Here is a 19563-nt window from a genome sequence, read left to right on the forward strand (position 1 = left end):
TACAATCAACTAATAAAAGGAAACTAAATAACAATTTAATAACATTCCTAATTTCCAACAGCTAATGATATCAATTGACAATTGGTTGGGATAAATTTGAACTAATTGCTACGATTGTATAGTTGTAAATAAAGCCAAGTAATTCTTATGTGGTTTGAACCAATGACAAGTTGTTTCATATATGATCTATGCTTAGATACATATTAATATTTTTGACTCTTTCCTTTTAGTTTATAGAAGATATGATGTATTTGGAGGGGTTGTTGATAAGAGTGATAACAACATGATGTTGCTTTTGATTATATATTAATGCCCTTTCGTGTGTTGAAGCTTTTTAAATTTTTTTATTTTTTAAGATGAAAAAACACATGGAATGGTTATAAACTGCCTTTGGTTTCATTTGATTGATCTTTTGGATTCATTTTCAGACATATATGTTTAGTACAAAATTAGAGCTTGATCTTTAGATTGTTAGATGAGACTTTGAGAAAACTCAATTATTGAATTAGAGTATGAAATTTTGATCTCTGTTTAAAGGGAAAAAAAGGGAAAACCAGAAAAATGGAATTGAAAAATATTAAAAAATCTTGATTGTTTAGGGTGACTTTCGCATAGGTAACTTTTGATCGTATACTCTTGTTTCAAATGCATCTAGGATCATTTAAACAACCCTCTTCATGTGCTTTTGCAGTGTTTTTCTTCGAACTAGAGGTGTCATACTAGATGGGCCAGCCTAGGACGGCACAAGCACGAATATTAGTGGGCCGTGTTAGGTTTTTGAGAAATAGTAATAGGAAACTCCAATTTCAGGGAAACTCGAATGACTCCCAACAACAGTTATAAACCATTTTCTTTATGATGTGTCCTGCTCTTAGTCTGAGTGGATTCACTTCTCATCAGCTTAGGTTGATTCAGTTGATAATTTTTTTTTGCATTTTAGTCTTCTGCCATTAGATTGTTATTCGTGACAAATTAATCTTGGATATGTGGTCCAGAACATCATTCTTAGGCATTCTGGGTAATTTCCTCAAATGAGTCAAACTTACTCAAAGGAAGTTTTATTCATTTAAGGAAACCTGATTTCCAATTTTGTTGTTCCAATATTTTCTTGACATTGATGGTGGGAGAAGGAAATTCTAAATGCAATACGTGCGAGTCTCGAGACTTTTTATTTGTCTTCTTCTTTTAACACACTACTTATCTTTACATTCCATCTTTTCCTTTCTTTCTTTTTTCCTTAATTTCCTTATTTTTAACCACTGATTGAGCAATGGGATTCTCAGCTTTTTCAAAACCGAAAATGAATAATATAGGAAATGGAAAGGTGAGAATGATTTTTTCTTCTTTTTTCTATTTTCATCTTTAAGCAAAAGAAATGATTAGAGTGTTGTGTTTTATGAGATTTTTTCCATAACTATAGGACATGATCATTTTTATCAGAATTTAGATTCGTTTCTGTCATCCTGTTTATTAGTGCTAGATATTTTATGCTTCTTTTGTGATCGAATTTGTGAACTTTTTTGTATGTTTGGCTTTTGTTTTCTTTTATTTTCTAAATTTTGTCGGCGTTTCAAAGGCGTTGTTTAGTTGTGATCTATGATGAATGATAGGAATGAATGCCTAATAATATTCGTGTGCTTTGTGGAAAAACAGAGGAAAGGGAAGAAAAAGTAAAAATGGGAATCTAGCATTCAAAAACTTTTATATTCTTATTCCTGTTTTAGAAACACTTGCTTTCGTCGGACAAAAATAATCAATTGATCAACTATTGTTGGGGTTATTCTGAATTGTGTGATGATCTATTGTTGTTAATGTTTGTTTTTTTAATTTTCTGTTTTTGTACGTTCATATGTTTTTATGTTAATTTTGTGTAATATATATTGATTTGATAATTTCATGTTAGAGATATTAGGGTTGTTTGTTTGTTTATAATCTTCTTAGCTGACACCGTGTTTACAAAAAGCGTTTTAAGATGAAAAATTTACATGTAACGAAGGGGCTTTTGCCTTCAATGGAGCAAATTTCGAATTGAAAAAACAATTTTTATCAACAAAAATCAATCAAGCATAGAAACATATAATATAAACATCATAATTGTCTTACAGTACATTATTTTGTAAAGATTATGATGAGATAATATAGCTTTGATTGAGAATGTTTTGGAATCCTTAGAACTCTGTGTATGTGTGCGTGTGTGTGTCTGTGTAAGACAAAGTTGCCTTGCACACCATCTTCGACATAACTCATCATAGCTTTGATTAGGAAATCATTGAACCTCTCCTCTGCCGTCAACCAAGCTTGAGTGCTTATTTGAGAAGAACACTCATGTCAAGAAAATCCTTCTTGACGGCATAACTTATCAATATGGAGTACAAGAATGATTTGAGTGTAACTGAGCATTTGTTTTCAGTCAATTAAAAATATGAAAACTACTTTTGTGCCTAATACCTTTTTTCCAAATTTGCCTTGCGATGGTCACGCATTTAAACTGATGTTTTGGCTTTAGATGCATCTGATGTTTTCACTTTAGATAGATATATGAAGAAGTGCTTCTTCTTTTTTCAGTTTTCTCATCGTTTTTCTCTTTTTTCTTTATTAACCATGTCTTCTTTTGATGTTTTGTAGGTGGTATTTTGCTGGTTCAGATCAAACTGTTAGGTTCTTGCTTTTGGTTTTGTTAAGCAAGGGGTGAGTTTCTTGGTTGTAATAAATTAGTAGAAATTAATTGTTTTCCGTTATCCAATGAATCATAAACATTGTTTTGAAGCATCAGACAAATTACTTTTTGATGTTTTATCGCATTTGAACAATTCAAATGGAAATGCTCTATTTGGTGACAAGCTTTTTTTTGTTAGGCGGTGATTTTAGACAAATATTACCAGTTATTCCAAGAGGAACAAGAGAATAAATAATAAATGCCTTTCTTAACAGTTCCTATTTATGGTTTTTTTTAAAAATATTTCATTTAAAAGAAAATATGAGGTTGTCAAAAAAATGGATTAAGCACCGAAGAAAAACAGAAAATAAGTGATTTTGCATATTGGATTTTGCGCATCGGTGATGGCCAAATTGTTGATATAGATGATCCAACATCCTATTCATTCAATTTTTGCGCATCCTAAAGATTTACTCATTCATTTATGCACATATCCTATTCATTCAATTTTTGCAGCAACATACCCAGATTTTGACAAAATCTTTCTAAGTGATGTTGAAGCTGAAAACAAATATGAGAAAACAGTTACTGTGCAAACCAGAGAAGAAAACGTCTCAGATTCTGACAATTTACCAATTATCAGTTTGAAGAAGAAAATATAGTCCAAGGCAGTTTCGAAATCGCCTCTCCTACTCCGACATCAAAGTTTGTGCTCTTTCCTTTTCAATTCATTCATCTCGCTGACACACACATTACACACAAAATATTTCATTGTTATTTCTCATGTTTACCTATTAAACTTAATTCTATCATAATAATTAATACTTGCTATTTTTTGACTTTATGCCAACAGAGCTAAAACCTCTGAAAAAGAGAAAAAAGGGCATCAGCCAACCAAACAACAAATGCAGCAACAACAAAAGCCCTTTACCAAAAACATCAAAGAAGAAAAATCCATGTCCACCACCCATTAAAATATAGATAAAAGCATGTACAAGTTTTTTTTTTAACAATACGCAACTTAAGGCTGCTCATATTTTGATGTTTTAATAGCTGCTTGATATATTAAAATATGCACAATATTTTAATATAACAAGCAGTATATAAAACATGATGTTAGTTTATGTTTTGCAACATAAGCTTGCCAAACTCATGATGACACTGTTTACATCTCAATGTATATATAAATAGGCCAAACTCATAATAGCACTGTTTACATCCCCTCAACTTTTTAATAGATTAATGACTTGCTGATGGATTTCTGAATATGCTGTTGAATCCTTTCATTCCTTGCTCAAATTGATTCTGTAATGATTTTGCTGCTGTAATGGGTTGTTAATTTGTTGTTGTAATGATAGGTTTAAATGATTACAATATATGAGCATGTTGGTGAATCCTTTAAGTGTTTTGGTAATTAGATACTTGAGAACTCCCAACATGGGGAGAGAGTGACAATGCGTAACTGATTGAAGGGAAAAAGATGATGACTTTCTCTTTGTGTGTACTACCATTGTTTCATATTGCATGACAGCTATGTGATGAATGAGTATATATATATATATATATATATATATATATATATCTGTAGGTCATCTAATAGAGTTTGATCTATATTGTCTGCACATATACTAATTAGATAAATGGAGATGAAGAAACTGGAGGTTCGGTTCTTTTAAGAGTGCAAAAGAGTGAGCTAATTTTGCATCAAAATGATTTTTGCATCTATAAAGTTTGTACACCATGTTGTGTTACCATTTCTTAAAGATTCTATCTAATTTTTCAAAGTTTTTTGTCCCAATTCTACACTTCGCTAGAAGTGCAACATGTGACCAAGAAAACCATTGTAACAATTGATAAATTATTAAATTCCCCTTTTGATTTTTATGATATTATGAAACTGCTTCCATCCTTTTTGAATGCAAAATGATTTTGTTATGATATTTGCTTATGCTTTTGGAAGAGAGACTTTTGTCAACTGAAATCTCCTAATTCCCAGATTTTGCCAAACCTTTAGTGAAAATGATTGCAGTTAATTATATCCCTTATTTAATTTGTTGTTGTGAGTTTTCAGTTTTTCCAAAATATGATCAATATTTTAAGATGACAAGCAACATATAAAACATGTTATTAGTCTTTATTCTGTAACTTATATCCGCAGCATCGTGCTCGCACCTTTGCTAGTAAAATAAAAACTTCATCCACTAAAAAAGTCAAAATGGGGCCGAAAACTGAACCGGGATTATATATGTTTATTTTTGTGAATGATATTATTCTGAACCAAAGCCTAAGAGCATGTCCAGCGCTGCTGGCTTGCCCGGGTAAGAAGGGGCCTAGGCCCAGCTTTTGTCTCTAGCGCACAAAGGCAAGACCAGGCAATTGATGGGAGCCACAAGCCTGGGCAGGCCCAAAGGCAAATCTTGCCTGGGTTTGTTGACGTCATTGATGACATCAGCAACTAAATTTTTTTCTAAAAAAAACATAGTCCTATTTTTAAAAAATTTCAGAAATTTTTTATATATAAATACATAATCTTATTTTTCACTTCTCATACCAAAATTAATTATATAAAATATAAATAAATTAAAATAAATAGTAATTTCCCTTACCCTTGTCATTTGGGGTGGAACTAAAAAAGGCAAGGCTGACACTATTCACAGCCCTTGCCTTACCTTTGCCTTGCCTAAAACTTTTGGGGTGGACTTGCTCTAAGTATCATTTGTAACGTGAAAAGTGGTAGTCCTTGTCTTGTATTTGTCTTGCCTTTGCCTTGCCTTGGCCTTTTGGGGTGGACTTGCTCTAAGTACCATTTGTAATAAAAGTTACACGCGTCACCATACCAGTAGTTTCTGGATGAAATAGCATGTACCTTCCAACATCTAATCACTGGACGAGGTTTAAGTTAAACCCATTTCCCCATCGCACAGGCCCCCTCCTCCCTCTGCATTCCTCTCTCCCTTCCCCTCCGCCACCACCACGAAGCCAGAGAACAAGTCGTCGCCGGAATCACTAACCTCCTCTCTGAGCTCTCAAAACTTTCTATTCCGACGCCACTGCCAAACAACTTCTCTCTTCTTTGTTAGTCCCGGTGTATATATTAGAAGCAAATTTGTTTAAATGGTTTTTATTTGCATCTAATTTTTATTATTATTTATGTTTATGCCTAAGCTTTCCAACTCTGACAAACAGGCGCAGCTCTCTCTCTCTCTCTCTCTAACCTTTGAGTTAGTGGCTCCATGGCATACGATGGAGGCAAACTCAAGTCGACCTCCATCAATGGTGTCAAGATGTACAGCGTTGCTTCCCAGCAACGTTCTCTCGCCACCTGGCTTGACCCTAAGAAGCGGCGAGCACTTCGCAAAGACCAAAGTATACCCCTCTTCTTCTTCTTCTGATTTGATTTTTTTCCAGTCAGTTAATTTTGTTTTAATGGAGATACCTTTTGTTATTCTGTTTATGATTTTGTCGACTTTAGAGTTTAGATAACTTCATGTAAATTTATTGCTGATTTTGAGGACTTTCACTGAAAACATAGACGAATATCAATACGTTGATTTTTCTCATTCTAGGGTGCTAATCATTATGTTGGAATCTGTTAGGATAAATTGCATGCTATAGAGCAGTATAATGCTTGTTTTAATTTTTTCTTTGTAATATTATACGTTCTTTATAGGTTGAAGTTGAACAATTAAAAATCATCAGCTTTAATCATTTACATTCTAATTTTATATTGAGAATTGACTCTCCGCTAAATATTCTTATAGAAAGATCATGTGTTAAATAAACTATTATTTTTGGTTATGCACGACTGGGATTATGTTTGCATACTTCACGTCAATTTCTCAATAAGGTTTAATTTGCAACCACTTTAAAACCCTGGACGGTGTTCGTGTAAAATTCTGGAAGTGTAGGTTTAAAGTGAAAATCTGCTGAAGCAAACCATGTTCACCTGTAGTAGAGGGAGGAATACAATCCTTCGTTGGGCATTTATTTCTCTTATTTCATTCACTCAATGATATCAGAGTTTTGGACTCCACAAAAAAATAAATAATAAAAATAAAAATATAAGTTTAACACAAATGTGCTTGAGTTCTGAAGTCTACTTTCCCAATCAAATTTATTTAAAGGGAAGGCATCATAACATATGATTAATTTCTATGGACTATGATCATTTGAGAATTAGTCTGAGATGGAAATATGTTTTCAAAATCATCTCAAGCTGACACAAAACTTTTTGGCATTAATTTCATCTAATGGGAGATCTTTCTTCATTGTGTGTTTGTCAGATTATATGCAAAGGGTAGACTTGATCCAGGACTTGAGATTTGAAACTGCAACTACTAAAATCAAGGCAACTCCTGATGGGGAGTTCCTTATTGCTGCAGGTGCCTTTAAGCTTTACTCTATGTTGTGTTTTATTTTCACAATAAAAAGGGAATTCTACATAAAATGTCTATTTGTGTGTTGCGTGTGTACGCGTTTGGAGTAAAACATTTGAACTTGTACCAATTGTGATTTTTACTATTGAAATTCAGGTATTTACCCACCACAAGTCAAAGTATATGAGCTGAGGGAACTTTCACTCAAGTTTGAAAGGCACTTGGATTCAGAGATAATTGATTTTGAGGTAGTTTAGTTTCACTCATTTCTGATGTAACATGATATTTGAAATATTTATTCATGGTCCATGGCTGATTTGTGTTCAGCATCTGCCGGTTTTTTCAGTTATTTTATCGGTGCAGTGGCTCCTCTCTAAATATTTTTCATGTTTTTGGATTTTCAGTAACAATTATTTATGTACACTCTTGCTTGCAATTGCTTCTTTTGTCTTTTTCACTTACCTTAGCTCTTGCAATTTCAGTTAGTTATTCTTGTAGAGTATGGATGAGAGCATTTCTAAGGAATATAATGAAATCGAAAAAATGTTTAATAGTTAAAAACTTACAAGAGTTTTATTTTTGTTAAATAGCAAAGAAAATGCAATTGGATTTTTTTATTTATCAAGCAACTGAAGAGCACCACTTGGGCTGAGACCCAACAATTTGATCTTACAAGTGCACCATTTTTTCTCCCTTGGTCAAGTATAGTTTCCTTCTGAATGGTACTGTTTTCTCCTTCCGAAATCCAAAACTTGAATACTCATTCAAGTTTTGTAGGTTGTTTATAAGTTAAATGCCCATATTATGATTTGGATATCATCGTTTCATGTTCGCTACTTAATGGTACGAATGTCATGCTGTATTCTCAATATGTTCTCATGGAACTTTAAATATTACTGACTCAACTTTTCATTACTCATTCAGGTTTTGGCTGATGATTATTCAAAGCTTGCATTTTTATGTGCTGATCGCTCTGTTTATCTACATGCAAAATATGGAAAACATTACAGTGTGCGAATTCCAAGGTTACTCTTTATACTTTGTTTATGTCAATGGCTCATGAATGGAAATAGTGTTTAAACCATGTGTTTGCTTTATAAACTTTGAACTCTATGTTTCATTGTGCATTGTGGTTATTCTTTTCTATTTCTGTTTCTTTTGGCTGTTATGTATTATTGGGCTGTTTGGATAGGATATTTGAGGATGTGAGGGGCGATGAGGGGTTTATTTGTTGGAGAGGATTTGTTTTTGGCCATCTCTTTGGGTTTTCGTGTCATCAGGGTTTTGGGAGAGCTTATTTTCTGTTTGTTTTTCCCAGGTTGGACTGCTTTGTTTCTTAATTCCTTCTGTTGTCTTGGATTCATAATCCTATAAAAACAAAGACAAAACAAGAGGGAAAAACAGATACAGAATGAGTAGCTTTATGCATGTGTGTGTGGATGTATATTAAAGGGGAGTTTGTGTGTGTTTGCCTGTGTGTGTAATTGTATTTTTGAATCCTTCTACATATACACCACAAAATGACAGTGGCCTTTATTGGATCAGTAAAAATATGAAATGATGTTGTTTTCACACGTTTATTATTTAAAAATGGGCCGGCAATAATTCAGAATCTTCTCCCTTTTTGGGTGTCATGTTAGCACCATCTCTATCATTGAATGAGTTGATAGAATCACCAACCCATTAAAGAACTACCAACTTCTTAGAAATGGGGAAAGGTACGTACATAAATACATAAAATGGAGGGCTCTATGTCTCTTTTCTGAATTTTTTTTCTTTTTTTTTTCTTGAGGAGTTGGTGACTCTCTCTCTCTAATCAAATCGTACTTATTTTTTCCCTTTAATGTTACCCATGTTGAGTTTCATTAAATTGTTTTCAAAAACTACGTGGCATGTTACCCATGTTGAGTTTCATTAAATTGTTTTCAAAAACTATGTGGCACCAATACATTAATGAATACTTGAGCAACTACATTACTTTAGAACTAAAGTTTAGCACATCTAGCATTTACCAGAGTTACTTGCTTTTGTTTGAGCCCTCTTTTTCGATGTACGTGAATTAAACTTTTTATCCCTACATTTTGGAAATTTATTTCTATTACTTTATAATGTAACTTCATAATTTATTCACAATTAAAATTATGTTTATCATTTTAAAAATAATCAAAGATAGTATAATATATGTAATTTAGTTTAATACTTGTATACTGCATGGGTTGTAGCTTGAATAAGTTTGATATGCTTTCTGCAATGAGTTTATTGAACTTGTGTATGCAGAATGGGAAGGGACATTGTGTATGATTGCTGGTCTTGTGACTTGCTTTGTGCTGCCTCTTCCCCAGAATTGTATAGGATTAATCTGGAACAGGTTTTATTGCTTAACTGGACTTTTCTTTTTATTCTGCTTTAATTCGTAGGTATGTTGATAATAATTTTGACTTGTTTGCAGGGGCGGTTTCTCTCTTCCCTGAGCACACAATCAACGGCACTAAATGTCGTTTCTCGGAGGTTGCTTGCTGATCTTTTTTTATTTATTTATTTAAAATTTGTTTATTTTTTTAAACTATTTTAGGTTCTTTGGCTTATTTAGTTATCAGATATATGTAGGACTTTCTTATGTATGGTTATTTTGGTTAATTATCTTAGCGTATCAAGCTTTTCCTTTAAAATTTCAGCAAGCTTCATGGTCTAGTTGCTTGTGGTGGTGAGGATGGTGCTGTGGAGTGTTTTGACTTGAGGGTAAAATCTTCGGTTGGTAGGATTAATGCTGTCGCACCTGCTGGTGACATTGACCAGGTAACAGTCCTTTGATCTATTTGTTTTGAGTAAATATTCGTTAATGAAGACCAGGTGAAGTCTAATTGGTTGCCACAATGTAGTTAATTTGCAAATCGATCACCCTTTGAAGTTCAAATTATTTTCAAATACTACGTTGGTCACCTGTAGGATATGTATGTGTCTATTGTGGTTGCAGGTGAAGTCTAATTGGTTGCCACAATGTAGTTAATTTGCAAATCGATCACCCTTTGAAGTTGAAATTATTTTCAAATATTATGTTGATCATCTGTAGGATATGCATGTGTCTATTGTGGTTGTCTGGATAATTTGGTCACGACACAAATGCCAATTTTTTTCCTACGCTTTTGGAAGAGGTAGCTATGGGTATGTTAGGTAGTATGGTTTGACAAGTTCGGGCAGAAATTCACCCCGACCAACCAACCTTGTTGATTTTGACTTACTTGAAACTGTAGAGTTATACTGAAAAAAAAAGAAACTCACCAATCCCAACCAATGACCATCAGTTTGAACTGGTTTTGTATCTCTTTCAGTTTTGTTCTATTTCACCCAGGAAACAGCAGACTTTTTTTTATTCATCACAATTTCAAAAAGACAGTGTCATCAACTTCATTGCTCCATTTTAAATTTAATTCAAAATTAGTTCAAATCCAAGAGAAATTACGGCAGATGCTTTAGACTACATAATTAATGTTTCACCACAAAGCGTTGTTGTGGTAGTTTGACAAAAGCACAGTGAAATGAGGGCCTTATGACCTTCTTAGCATCAGTTTTCGTGTTTCTTTTTTGATATTGTCTTAATTGTTCCTTATCTTTTTTGACAATGGAAATAAAAGAAGGAAGTGGATTGAATGATCCGGCTGGTTCATCAGTTCAGCCACAGATGAATGGCAGGGGAATAAATTTGTATGCGGGATTCCTGTGAATGATGATCTTTTCTCTTCAACTATTAATCAGACACAATTTTGCTTAATCGGGCTGCCTCCTGGATTTGCAGGAGGTCACTGCATTGGAGTTTGATGAAAGAACGGGTTTTTTAATGGCTGTTGGAAGCAGTGCAGGGAAGGTATGACGTCATTTTTCTTTTCGCTAGTAAAGGTATCCTATAATTTGTGTGTGTGTATATATATATACACTTATATAGTTGTGATCTCATTTTAGTTATGTGTGTTATCAGAACTAGGCACCATATTTGTCGTTGTCAACCATGCAATATCTGTTGTAGTTTTCGTCAATTTTGATTTTCGATTTTAGAGAATTCTTTTAGATTATACACTTGATAGGTACCGTGTATCTGTATATGCATACTGCATGCATAGATTATACACTTAACAAGCATAAAAATGTTTGAGACAGCCACTTGTTTTCCATGACGAATACAGAGAGGGTTATAATCTGATATACTTGACAGGCTCAATTAATCTAGTGGCTCCTGGAAGAGTAACAAGTACTCTTTGAAGTGAAAAACCGAAGTGCCAGCCAACTTGGGAGCTAATCAAAACTGTTTGTCAAATTATCAATAATTTTGCATAGACTTTTCTCTTATTAAGAAGTCATGTGAATTGTCTTCTTTATGTCTACGAGGGGGGAATTTTAATTGTCATATTTAGGCCCCACGGTTACTTGCACCTTAGTGCATTATAGGAAATTGTTCTATTTTTCAGAAAGTGCAGTCTCTTATCCAAATAGAGATGGTCTTAACGTGGTGCGGGATGATTTTCCCTTGGCTACAATGTTATTAATGAAGGTGTGTTGTTTTGTGGTTTTTCTGTTTTGTTCCTCCCTGTTAGTTTGGGAGGTGTTGGTGCTGTTTGTTTGTTTCTGTTTTTTTTTTCTCTTCAGTTGTGGATGCATTATCCACCTCCGTGTTTCTTTTGCTTAATAAATTTCTTTTCTTCTATAAAAAAAACAATGTTATTAATGAAGGTGGAAAAAAGGTTTTGCAAGATATCTGATATTAAAATAAGGTAATCAAGATAAGAGATAACTGGGATCAAACATCAGGTAGGTGGTGATTTACATGGTAAATTTGGTTATGCAGTGGATTACAGGTTTATGGTCTTTTTGTGGAGATTACTGAATGCCTTGTTGGAGGATGTGGTGATAAAAAAAACCATTTGGGGGTATAGTGTCACTAACTTATAACTGAAGAAAAGGTAGAGGGATGAACACTAGGATATATGGATCTCTTTGGTCAATAATATTATGTTGTGAGTGGAGGCTAAACAGAGCAGATTCAAGGGCTTGGAGATTGAACCGACAGGGAATTTCTCTTGCAAATCTTTTTGTAGATATCTTTGTTGGGAGTGAGTCTCGTTTTGTGTTCCTGAGTTATAATGGTCATTTACTGTTATTTAACATGTTACATGTATAATTGTAATTGTATCCGTATTCTAGTTCTTCAAGAGCTGCCGTATCACCGTATCATATTGAATTGTGAATCCTGTACTCATATCCGTGCAATATAGGCTGGCAGGCACCATCTCTTCTTTCACCTTCAGTTGTAGTCATAGAGAGCCTCTATCAAGAATATGTCAGAGCAGTGCCCAATATTTCTCAAAGGATGTAGCTCTGTCAATTTACATCGTGTCACTGACCTTGCAGGTACTCGTCTATGACTTGCGTTCATCGCATCCTATACAGGTTAAGGATCACATGTGAGTTTACTTCCTTATAACTTACATGTGAGTTTACTTATTATGTGGATTTTTCTGGTTCAGCACAATGAGGGAGTCTGTTTTTCCTTTTATAACTTACTGGTTGTTGTGAATACTGTCATTGGTTTATAGGTATGGCAGCCCGATATTAGACATTAAGTGGCATCAAACTCTTAATTCTGAGGCGCCAAAGTTAATGACCACTGATAATCACATTGTTAGAATATGGGACCCTGACACAGTAAGACATTATATTTGAGAAGACTTTTTTTTTCCCTTTTTTTTGGGATCTTTGATGATTGGATATTAGAATTCCGTATTTATAAGTAAATAATTTTTCCATTTTTTGCAGGGTGAAGGCATGACCAGCATTGAGCCAACTGCTGGAACAATTAATGATATATGTGCATTTCCTAGGAGTGGATTGATGTTGCTGGCTCTAGACTGCAGTCAGATTCCATCTTATTTTATTCCTGAACTTGGACCTGCACCCAGTTGGTGTTCTTACCTGCAAAACCTTACTGTGGGTTTTCAGATATTATTTACTTCTTTCGTATATGGATTTAGTTTCATCTCGTGTGGGGTCTTCAGTTATAGTGCTAATATTTGAGTTCGTTCTACAGGAAGAGCTAGAGGAGGGTGGACAGACGACCATCTATGATGATTTCAAATTTTTGACAAAAGAAGACCTTGAGAGGTTGAAGTTGACTGGTCTCATCGGAACCAATCTCCTCAGAGCTTACATGCATGGGTTTTTTATTGATTATCGGTTGTATAAAAAGGTTAGGCTGCCTTCCTATGTATGTATGATTATTTTTATGAAGGGTGCATGGGAAGCAAAATAATCTGTATCATCCACTTTGTATGTTGCCCCCCCCCCTTTTGTCTTTAATTAGAGTGAAGCAAATCTTGGGACGTATATGGAAAACATGAGGCAGATCAGAATAGTTGGATTTGTTTCAGGGAACTGAGAATAATAATCTGTATTAGGCTTTTACCTTTATTTTATAATTACTTTTCTCTTACCCCTTCATGACTCTTATCTGTTTGTATTCTTTTGTGGAATTTTTTGTTGGTAATAATTATTCTTTTGAAATGCTTGTTTTTGGCTGTTTTAGGATTTAGTGAGTTCTTGGATGTGTTTTTTAAGTTGTCTGTCTTGAAAGATGCATATTGTCATTGTCAAAGCTAATGTTTTCCATGCTCGAGTAGGGTATTTGTTTTATTGCTTCTGGTCATTATACAAAGTAAGTTTACTGCTTTATTTCATAGTATATACATTCTGGCAGGCAAAAGCTTTGGCAGAGCCTTTTGATTATGCTGAATACAGAGAACAACAGAAACGAGAGATGGTAGAGAAAGAACTTGGAGGAGAGCGAATTACGGTTAGTTATTTTCATCTACAATTATTCAGTATTTATGTAGAGTTTTTATTTATTTGTTCAATTACTCTGCATTGATCACTATGTACAGCTCATAAGAAATTTTTTTCTTATGACTCGGGCAATTGCAATAAAGTGCATGAGGATTGTGAGCCTGCATGTTCAAGTTTCCTCAATTCTCCATATTATTTGCATATGCGTATATGTATATATTTCTTTATTTTGAGGTGAGGTGGTTTTCAAATAATTGTTGGAAAACTAGTATTCTCTTCAAAGTCGTTTGACTAGGTGTGAGTTGAGTTCTGCCACTTTCATCCTATACATTATAAATATATCTTCTCTCTTTTTTACTCGATCTTAACATCCACAACTCTATAACACACTTAATGAAAAATACTCGATGCACCATATATATTGAGATATATATATATATATATATGTAGTTATTATCTCTTTACTGTTCAACCAGAGCAACCTTTGACCCTTATCCTCTCTCGTTTTCAGTTTTATTTTTGGTTCAGTTTCCAGAAAATTTGAAATTACAACTCTTTTAATTGTTAACTCTAGTTATCCCCGTCGCATCTAAGATGTCTCTGAATACTTTTTAATCCAAATTAATCCCTAAGTTTTTTCATGTACAAAATTTTAAAGATACACATAGGGCATACTCCTTTGCTCTGAGGTGCTCTAAGTTTTTCAGAGAACTGACCCTTTTGTATTTCAATGCAATATAAGTAGGATTCAACTGTTAAATTTTGGGGTTTTCAAATCTCCTTTAGTAGATTGTAGGGTTGTAGAGTGAATTATATCGCTATGGACTTTAGTTTGTGGTATATGTCAGATTATCTACTTAACAATGATACCTGTATCCCTTGTATGTTTTACTTTTGTTTGCTGCAGATTAAGAGGAAATTGCCCAAGGTCAATCGAACTCTTGCAAAGAGTATTCTTGATAATGAAGATGCAGAGAATGAAATTAAAGGTGCTGATAGCAATGAGACTAAGAAGCCATCAAAGAAAAAGAAGGCACTTGGTAGTGAAATTCTCAAAGATGAGCGATTCGGAAATATGTTTGAAAATAAGGTATGAAAATCTGAACCTTTGGCTCATGTAAGAGAAGGGTGACAATTTAACCCAAAAATATGTTCACGTAGTTCACCATACTTTTCTATAAATTTTTAATCCAAAAAAATAAAAATAAACATAATAATTCTTCATCCCTCTCCTCCCCTCCCCCTTCCACCTCCTTTGCCTCCCTTTCCTACCCTCTGTCTCCTCCCGGTTATGGCCAGTCATCTCCATCCCACACCTATCCTTGTTCCCAGGACTTTCATGTTCTTGTGTTTTTTCAGAAGATTCTAAGGGTCTCGAAACTCTTAAGAATTGATGGAACCTGTCATCCTTTCTGGTTGTTGAATGGGTCACCCATCAGTGGACTGATTCATTTCTGTTCCTACCTCGCCATGTGTTCTTCCCATCCCTTCCAATGTTTTCAATGGCAATGGTGGATGTGTGCCATTTTGTTACCTCACAAGCCGAGTAAACCTCAAGTCATTAATGCGTAACCCGTTTGACACTTGAATTATTGTGGAATATATTTAACAAATATAATATAAGCGTACAACTGCTCAAGTGCGGACTGTGCAAAAATGCATTGGCTGACTTGCTGGTCAATTGGCAACCAACTACATTTTTTGTGAGGATATTTGAGTCGGAGATTCCTCATTATGCCATTTCCCCCAATTTTGGTCGGACTTTTTTGTCTCATAATGCATTTTGTCTAGTTCCCTTCGTAGCTGATATGGATGGCTAAAGTGCTTTGCTAGGTAAAATTTCTTGCTTGGATTGTTGTCCATGGGAGAGTTAAAATACTTGTGAGCCCGACAATGGTAAAAGGGCTTGCATCTGTCTCTTATTCGCTATTGGTGCAACATGTGCAAAGGCGCAAGCAAAGTATTGATCACAATTTTTCCTTCCAAGTTCTATGCGTTGAGACTGTTATATAAGCTCTTTAGGTAGTTAGATTAATCTGGGTAGTTCCTCTTCTTGTGACCATTCATGGAGAGGTTTTTGCACTTTTGGTGGAGGGAAGAACACAAAGGTTTTGTAGTGTTTAAAACAAATTGTGTTGGGTTTTTTGGTTGGGAAGGAACAGTTAAATTTTCAATAGTAAAGAAGAGGATGCAGTGGACTACTTCTATGGGACTATGGCCTGATTGTGGGACTGACTTTATGCTTCCGCGTCTTTTGAAGTGAGAGACTATATTTCTTCCTTCTGAATTTGGATTAGGAAGCAGCTCTCTTACGACTTTGTGTTTGGTTGTCTTGCATTATGGCTTGCTTTGCTGGCTGGTTGTTTTGCTGGTTAGCTCATTGTTTTTCAGGCTTCCGCTGCTTGCACTGTTTTAGTTTAGTGGACTGCGGGATCATTTTCTGTATTAGTTCCATTTCTGTTTATAACATCTTATCAATTTCCTACAAAATGAAAATAAATATACAAATAATGAGAAGTCAGGGCCAAATCGTGTACTACATATTCTTTCTTCTTCTTTTTTGTTAAACAATTTTTTTATATTTTATAATGTGTTCGTTTTTGTAATTTGTGTTCAGGATTATCAAATTGATGAGCTCTCGCAAGAGTATGTGGCTTTACACCCTATGCCTTCTAAGAAGCAACCATCATTGGTGGAGGAACATTTCAAACCTGCCATGGAGGATGAAGATCAGAACTTAAGTGATTCTGATGCCTCCGCATCATCTTTGTCATCAGAGGATGAACCTGGCAATGAAAAGAGTAAAATGAGAAAGAAAGGACGAACTCCAAGGTGAAGATTTCTGTTTCCTTCATAGACCCTTGTTCTCCTGTTTATTTATTTGTTACATTGCATCCATGTCCCTGAGTTTCGTGGAAGTCTAGGGATCTCCCGCTTATGTTTAGAAGTTATACTATCCTGTCCCGTCTAAGGATATTTCACAATACATGATAGCATTGGGGGAGATTTCATTTCAAGAGTGGGTTTCAATCATGCTTTTGGGGTAGAAATATCAGTTGATCTGTAGAAGTTTTCCAAGTGTCTATGACAACAAGATTGAAATTATTGGTTTGCCTGATAAACATTTTGAGTTCAGTTACGAATGGAGGAGTCTAAAAGACAAAACATGTGAACATAGGACGATGCAGAACTGTATCAAAGAAAATTGTATTCTCTATGAGAGGTCAGTATAATTCCTGAAAATAGAATATTGAAAACATAAGTGATGTCTGGGCATTTTGAATAAAATCTTAGAAGGTTAGCATAATTTTTTTCTTTTTTTTAACAAGAGCGAACCATCATTGGTCCAGTTTAATGGATTTGGGTCCCTCGAGGAAGGTGCATAATTCACTCTGATCAATAATTGGATCTGTCAGACATGAGCAACTTTTGCTAGATTTGGTGATTTTAACCCAAACCTGATTTGTCTATTTTCTTTCCCCTGAACTGTTGCTATGTAATTCTGTGTATTTATTATGTATGGAGTTTTGATTCGAATCTTGAAATGTCTGTTGGAGGTTAAAACTCTAAATCTGAGTTACTAAATATCTGTTTCCTGAAATTCTGTTAGATTGTATGAAGTGAAGGATGAGCGGCATGCAGAAGCATTCTTAAATCATGAGTCATTTGCAAAGGAGGAATTACTTCCATTGGGTGAGAGGGTAGCAGCTCTCAGAGATGATCGGCGGGTTTCTGCTATCCCAAGTGATGTTAAGCTGGGACCCGGAGGTTCACGTGAGATTTCCTTTAGAGCTAGAAGCTCAGCCAAGTACAAAGAGGACGAGGAGGATGGAGAAGCACAGCGTGGAAAGAGGAGGGGAGTTCAATCATTGGGACTAAAACCAAATAGTAACGGATTTGGAAGTCGTGGGAGAGGAGGCAGGGGAGGTAGAGGAGGCAGAGGAGGAGGGAGAGGCAGCCGAGGGAGAGGAGGGCATCGCGGGAGAGGTAGAAGTGGTGGGTGGTAAATTATTTCCAATTTATTTATCAATTTGTGTATGCATGCGCCATGTTGTCGTTCTTTAACCAGCCTTTATACAGAGTGACGGTATCATTTTGCTGCTGATATAGTAAATCAAGGGTAGGGAAATCTCCAATGAGGTACAACAGAGGAAATGAAGCTGTATATTGGAATTATTGTACTTATATTATCAACTTAAACGTATTCAAAATAGTATAACTGGTAGAAGTTAGCCAAAACTTGGAATTGGGTTGTAGTTCTATTCTATATATCATTTCTACATACTTGGGAGTTATGCAACTATGACTATCAGACTCGATGCGCCAAGGCGCGGCTATACTTGTTTGTTTAGCAAGCGGCCGCATTCTCCAGGTGGAGGAAGTGATCAGGAGGATGAGCTTAAAGCAACGTCTCTATATTTTCAAATTCCAAACCCTCCCCACCCGAAAGCGCATGTGAATTTGTGGATCTTTATTTATTAGGTCTGTCGTAGCATGTGTGCAATATGTACTGTACATGTTATTTATTATTTTGTTGTATTGTGTGTGTCGGTGTGCTATTAAGGCTAGTTTAGGATTTTCCTATCCATAAGCTACGAGTATGAGCTAGGATTGTTTTAACTAAGCATGAACCAGATTGAAAAAAAAGAAGGGGAATAGAAAATACTCATATTTTATATATGTAAAATCCAATATGCCCTTTTATCTGGAAAATGTCACAAGACCTTCGGAAATTGCATAGGCTGCCATTTAGAAATGTTGACAACACGTATAGATGTATTAGCAACTGCTATTGAATATTGATCCAAAATAGACTTCCAGAGTTTACAATTCCTTTTCAGCTTTTAAAAATCCTATTGAGCCGCTAACGCAATTAGAATTAGCAACTAGAAGCTTCGATTGGTCCTTTTTTGACCCCTGGGTTTGACCAGTGAATACTTTTTGTATTAATTTCCCAATAGATTGTATTTATTATTATTCAATTACACCGTTGAATTTGTCCAAATATTTTCATGGTTGAATTGAATTAAGGAGTTTGGAGGAGTCTTAGGCCAAGGCATTTGATCAAAGGAGGCTGTGGTTGGTTTGAGAGGTTGGGTGCTACATAACCATCTAAACTTGTTGCAACTCAGCCTCATTCCCATTGTGTTGATTGAACGAGTCACTTTCTAATTGGTTGCCTGTAGTGCTGTAAAGTTCATGTAAAACACTAACCGACCTTATTGAAAATCACAGGGAACCATCACATTCTCCTTTTTTGAACTGCAATGCCAATACTTTCCTTCGTAGTAATTTTTTGTTGAAAGATATTGATAATCTCCGTCCATTTACCAATTGGTCTTTTATTAAATATCTTCATTCTAATACGTATAAAGATAATGAGTGCTATTGGACTCTAGACTATGCTTTACTAATGAGGAGGGCCTCGAGTCTCACTTTGCCTTTAGATGTGCCGAGGGGTTTGGTTTGGTACTTGTTAGCTCCATTTATTTGAATTGCAACAATTCGTGGTTTGCGTATACTTGTCCTGACTTATTGAATAATATTAGATGACAATTACAAAGTTCGAAGGTTTATCTCAAGCAAAGGACACATACCTCAAGACAACCAAAATTCTAAAATAAATCACAAGCCTAAATAATGAAAACTACCACTACCACTCAAAGCAATGCCACCAATTATTGTGAAACATTGGACGGATAT

The 19563-nt window shown here is 34.9% G+C and overlaps 1 protein-coding gene across 2 annotated transcripts; it reads left to right on the forward strand.

Moving 5' to 3' along the window:
• LOC18768624 (nucleolar protein 10) lies at window positions 5512-18538 on the forward strand. Of its 2 annotated transcripts, none has more exons than XM_020570816.1 (17): window positions 5512-5743; window positions 5843-6022; window positions 6940-7038; window positions 7189-7280; window positions 7957-8057; window positions 9310-9400; window positions 9482-9540; window positions 9708-9828; window positions 10826-10894; window positions 12433-12485; window positions 12618-12726; window positions 12838-13008; window positions 13109-13267; window positions 13775-13870; window positions 14768-14950; window positions 16478-16692; window positions 17471-18538. In XM_020570816.1, exons 2-17 carry the CDS (start codon window positions 5890-5892, stop codon window positions 17865-17867), a joined length of 2148 nt encoding a protein of 715 aa, XP_020426405.1. In that variant the 5' UTR covers window positions 5512-5743; window positions 5843-5889; the 3' UTR covers window positions 17868-18538. The 2 variants fall into 2 exon arrangements, with proteins under 2 accessions (XP_020426405.1, XP_007199102.1); XM_007199040.2 differs by having other exon boundaries at window positions 5512-5731.

The sequence above is a fragment of the Prunus persica genome, chromosome G8 (assembly GCF_000346465.2).
Source record: "Prunus persica cultivar Lovell chromosome G8, Prunus_persica_NCBIv2, whole genome shotgun sequence".
NCBI classification, from domain to species: Eukaryota; Viridiplantae; Streptophyta; class Magnoliopsida; order Rosales; family Rosaceae; genus Prunus; species Prunus persica.

Bases quoted from the DNA above. Each gene is read 5' to 3' on its own strand.
- LOC18768624 (XM_020570816.1), top strand. From the start codon at position 5,890: ATGGCATACGATGGAGGCAAACTCAAGTCGACCTCCATCAATGGTGTC. The intron at 13,268-13,774 runs GTTAGGCTGCCT...ACATTCTGGCAG, and splicing joins ATTATCGGTTGTATAAAAAG to GCAAAAGCTTTGGCAGAGCC. The intron at 16,693-17,470 runs GTGAAGATTTCT...AAATTCTGTTAG, and splicing joins AAGAAAGGACGAACTCCAAG to ATTGTATGAAGTGAAGGATG.